Consider the following 4651-nt stretch of genomic DNA (forward strand, 5'->3'; position numbering starts at 1 on the left):
TATAGCTCCCCTGCTACTCGTTTTAGACCTTTGCTCTGGAAAGCGAGGATCAGAGAGGAGAGATACTATAGTAGAAAAAAAACCCTAGACCTGAAGCTTTGAGGTCCCAGCCCCTGCTGGGTTTTCTCATGTGTAAAATGTGTGCATAGATGAGCCTATGATTTGTCGTGGGTGGGGGTGGGGTGGTCCAGGGGCCCTTTAAGTAGGCCTCTTTCAGCATGGCTGATCTATGCACCTGGGAGGGCTGTTTTTTATTCGTACTCCACATTCTCAAAAAAAAAAAAAAAAAAAAAAAAAGAAGAGAGAGAGAAAAGAATCGTCACAAGGATAGCAGGTGGTTGGGTGTCGAAGAGGAATGAGCACACATCCAGTCAGATACCAGTTTTAGGATCAGCTTTATTCTACATTTTACCTTCACCAAGGAGAAGGCAGCAAAGAAGCTGGAGAACAGACCAGCCTGCCCCACACGGTCACAATTCACGTCTCAAGAATGTACAGTACATGGCAGAAATTAAGGGTCTAAAGCAATGAAATTCAAAGATCAACCACCAGGACTCCAGACATCTCATCTTGTCTTTCCTTGTTGGCTTTTTGGATTCTATCATTTACATTTCATTTTGTTTCATTTTTAAAAGCACAACCAACATTTCAACACCTAACCATTTTCTGTTCTTTTTTGGGGGAAGCTGAGACAAAATTACCCAGTTTTTGATTTTTGCAGCACTGCTAACCTCTTCTCCACACCCGTGGTGGTGGGTGGTGGGTGGCGGTGGTGATCAGTGCAAAGTCCATCAAAATTCAGTTCGTTTTGAGGCTCAGGTGAGAGGTTGACACTCTAAAAGATGAGTGGAGGCATCCTTGGCTGTCACATCCAGGGTCGGGTGAATTTTTGCCCCAAGGGAGCTCAACTAGTCTTCTTTGGTCTCCCCTGAGAAGCGCATCATTCCTACAGTTGCGATCTTCTGCTAGATTGCTGAGAACAATGCTTATTCACAGAGGCTGATGAAATACAGAGAGATCTGTCTTCAGAGACACAGATCAAGTCCTGAGGAAGCCAGGAGGCAAGAACAGGGTGCACACAGAGGTACCCATAGGGGAAGGTCACCATAGCATGGGCTGGGATTGCACTGGGATCATCTTCTTGACCCCAAATGGCGTTATGAATGGCTACTTTCCCTTGCCAGGGGGTAGGCACTTCTCCTGGACTTTCTGTGGGTAAACCTCCACACATTTTGTCTGACATGGCTCCTGGCATGGCTCCACACACTGAGACGGGCTTTGGTCTTGGCATGGAGGGAGGCATGGGTCTTGGCCCTGCTGTGGGCAGTTTTCTTGGTTTAACTCCTGGCACTGAGGAAGATGCACCTCTTGAGTTTGCACCTGGCATTTCTCTAGGCAGGGGTCCTGGCATGGGAGGAGGCACACCTCCTCAGCCTTTGCCTGGCACTGCTCTTGGGTCTTTTGAAGACATGGAGGAGGCACGCATGGCTGCTTGCACTGCTGCTCGATAAAGGACATCCTAGGGTGATTGGCAGAACCTAAAACAAACATAAGATTTGAAATGATCTGCATTAACAGTGCCTGCCAGGCTGGGAACTGGGGGATGAAGCGTAGATAGAGGGGGCATGGGGAGTGAATGATTATTAACCCTAAGAACTCATTTTTCTGCTGCTTTTCCCTTCCTTTCCCTTTTCTATCCCTGCCTCAGCTCTCTCTGACATCCATTTTATGGGTGGGAGTATTTTCGTAGCTTTTGTCAATATCAAAAGTCCAGCCCTACCCAAAGCCCCCATTCCTACCACAGGTCTTTTCCTTTTCTTCTATTTGACTAATCTTTTTGAAAATTAGATGCAGGAGACTAGATAGAATACATAGGATGGTTTGAGACGCCTAAGAAATGGCAAACCACCTCAGAAGTCAGTAGAAAGTACAGTCCAGTGGAGGAAGAGAAGAGTAGCCTCCTGGAGACAGAGAAGGGAAGGAGAGAGAGGGCACAGATGTTGCCACTTACCTGATCCTCAGCAAGACCCAACAAAGGACGTGGATTGAGGAGCCCAGCCAGGTAGGGACTTTTATACAGTGCTTGGTCCAGCCTCCTGCAAGACTGGCTGGCCACGTGGGCTGAGGTCCTAATTGTGGAGTCACAATAACGAGCTTCCTCTGAAACTGCCCGTGGTTTGAGTCATTGCTTGGGATGCCTGTTAATCAGCCTCCATTTTGGCCTCTGGGTCTCCCCCAGACCTCAGCAGGGAGGGGTTCCTTCTAGAGCTCTCTCATTAGAGGCAGCAGCAAAAGAACGTTCATAAAACGTTATCTCAGTCTCAAAACTAGGATTGGGTTCCTCTGCCCAGGCTGGTTCAGGATGTGGTGAGAGATAAGATCCACCTTGCTCATCTCAGTCTTGGGATGAGACCCGTGGGAAGAATTTATGCCTAAAGCTTGGGGTCTGTCTGGGTCCAGGGCACGTATGGCCTCTTCCAGGCATTTCCACTGGATGCTTCTTCATTGAGTCTGGAAAGTCACACTCCCAGACCCAAAGAAAATGGGTCCCAAGCAAACAAAGAACCTACAGCCTCCTGGAGAGAGTGATTTTCCTGAATGGAGGTCTTGAGGGAAATTGGAGTCATTTGTTACTGTTGGGTTGTAAAGTAGGGTGGAGGGGAAGAGAAAGGAGGGAGAAGACAGATGATCTTCGTCTTCTCAACCTTGATTTATGACACTTCTGAGAGAGGAGTTACTCAGAGTTTTCATAGTGACCAAGAAAACATGATGAAACAAGGTTAGTCTGTCTCCTTGCCTTCTGGAAAACTTTTCTTAGAACTCAGGTCAATAAAAGCCAGGGGGATGAAAGGAAAAGTTTCAAAGCAAACACACCCAGTTTTCTCTGCTTGTAAGTCTCTGTTTGGGTTGTCATTTCTATTTTGTGTGCCCTCCCTTTCCATGCCTGTTGAAATCCCAAGCATTTGTCAAGGCTCCACTCAAGTTTTCCAAGAAGACTTTCCTGGCTACTCTATAAAAGAAACTCATTCATCTCTTTCTGAACTCCCATAGTGTCTGTTGTTTATGCTATTTATATGACATTTACTACTGTTATGAGGAATTCCAGTTGGTTATGTACGAGATCTTGTTTCTATCCTGGGTTGTAGATTCCCAGAAGGTAGGGACTGTGCCATAGATATAATAAGTGGAAGAAAAATGATTGTTGATGGAGCAAATGCATTAATCAAATAATGAAGAAGGTGAGTGTGGGAGACAACGGGGTGTAGAGGAGGATCTCATATAATGAAAAATAAAAGATTCGTTATGAAGGAAGCCCTGAGACCATAATGTGGGGACTTGTGCTTGTTTGCTAAAGTTGACTGAGTTCCAGGGACTTTAAAGCTGATGATGACCCCCTTAACTTGAAAAGGTTCATTTAGGTCATTTCCTAAGAGAGGTATTTGGCTAAAAGCAGAAAATCCTTCAAAGATTTATATAGTTTTTGGATGCTTGATACTGAAAAAGCCAACAAAAGGTGAGCTGGAGCTGGGAGAGACCACATGACGTTTTGGCCTTTAGGACCGACGTGTGGAGGACTGATGTAGCAACAACATGCCCCGCCGATCCCCTCGTTGTCTTGGTAAGGGACAGATGCCTGGGTGGGGACTGGGTCAGAGTCTGGCCAGGGGAGTCATGCTGATGTTCCTGTGAGGGACATGATCTTCTGAAGGCACTGGTGTGAGTGAGGGAGGGTGGGATGAAGGAGAGAGATTTGCAAGACCCATGAGTGTATCTGAAGAGACAAGATCATTTAGGGAATCTGGGAACTGGGTGATCAGGTGTTGGATGGAGAGCGCTCTTCATTTTCCTTCTCTTTCTCCTTGTTTTTCATCTCCTCTTTCAGTTTCTACTCACCCTCTTCATCTCCTTCATCTTATCTGTGGAATGCTGTCCAAGAGACAAAGCAATTCTCCAGAGTCTTAGGAGGCAAGGAATTCTCCATTATAGAGTTTATTCATTTATTCTTTCAGTAATTTCATGATCCTGCTTTCAAGGGGCTCACAGTTTCATGGGGAAGACAGGCAGAGGTAAGCCCCCACACCCCCAGAAGAATGCCCCTTCTTTAGCCTTGTGTGGAAGGTCCTGGAAGGCTCCTGGGGGAAGAGATGTCTGTGCTGTGTTTTACTGGACAGTAGGAATTACCCAGGCAAGGAGGGTGGGCAAGGACCATCCAGGCAGCTTGGAGGAAGGAATCCTTGTTAGGAGCCTGTTGAGATGAAAGGAGGGACTGGGACTGACTTAGGAGAGATGGGTGAGAGATTAGGGGAGGAGACCAGCTCGGTTGAGATTTCCACAAGGTTTCTGCAACAGGGTGCCTGAGAAGACCTTGTTCATGCCACAGGGATTTCTGTGTTTTTGGCTGAGCCTAAGGGGAAGGAGACCAAATAGATGTGCAGAGCAATGGAGAATCCATGCCACGTTCTCGTGGAGGGGGTGCGAGCAGTTAGGAGGAGTCCAGGGCTCAGCTCCTCTCAAAGGACTCTCTGCCTGACATGAGCCGATTACATCGAGGTGGGCCCAGTGCAATCACGAGGGTCCTTCTATACAAAGAGGCAGAAGCGCCAGTGTCCGAGTGATAAGATGTGAGGTCGACTTGGCCGTTGCTGATTTT

At 47.1% G+C, this 4651-nt stretch overlaps 1 protein-coding gene across 1 annotated transcript; it reads right to left on the reverse strand.

Annotated features, from left to right (window-relative positions):
- Positions 1-378: 378 nt before the first annotated feature.
- On the reverse strand, positions 379-2096 carry PRR9 (proline rich 9). Its single transcript, XM_014552792.2, has 2 exons — positions 2012-2096; positions 379-1538 (listed from the first exon to the last, which is right to left on the reverse strand). Exon 2 carries the CDS (start codon positions 1516-1518, stop codon positions 1168-1170), a length of 351 nt encoding a protein of 116 aa, XP_014408278.1. The 5' UTR covers positions 1519-1538; positions 2012-2096; the 3' UTR covers positions 379-1167.
- Between the last annotated feature and the right edge of the window lie 2555 nt (positions 2097-4651).

The sequence above is a fragment of the Camelus ferus genome, chromosome 21 (assembly GCF_009834535.1).
Source record: "Camelus ferus isolate YT-003-E chromosome 21, BCGSAC_Cfer_1.0, whole genome shotgun sequence".
Classification (NCBI taxonomy): Eukaryota; Metazoa; Chordata; class Mammalia; order Artiodactyla; family Camelidae; genus Camelus; species Camelus ferus.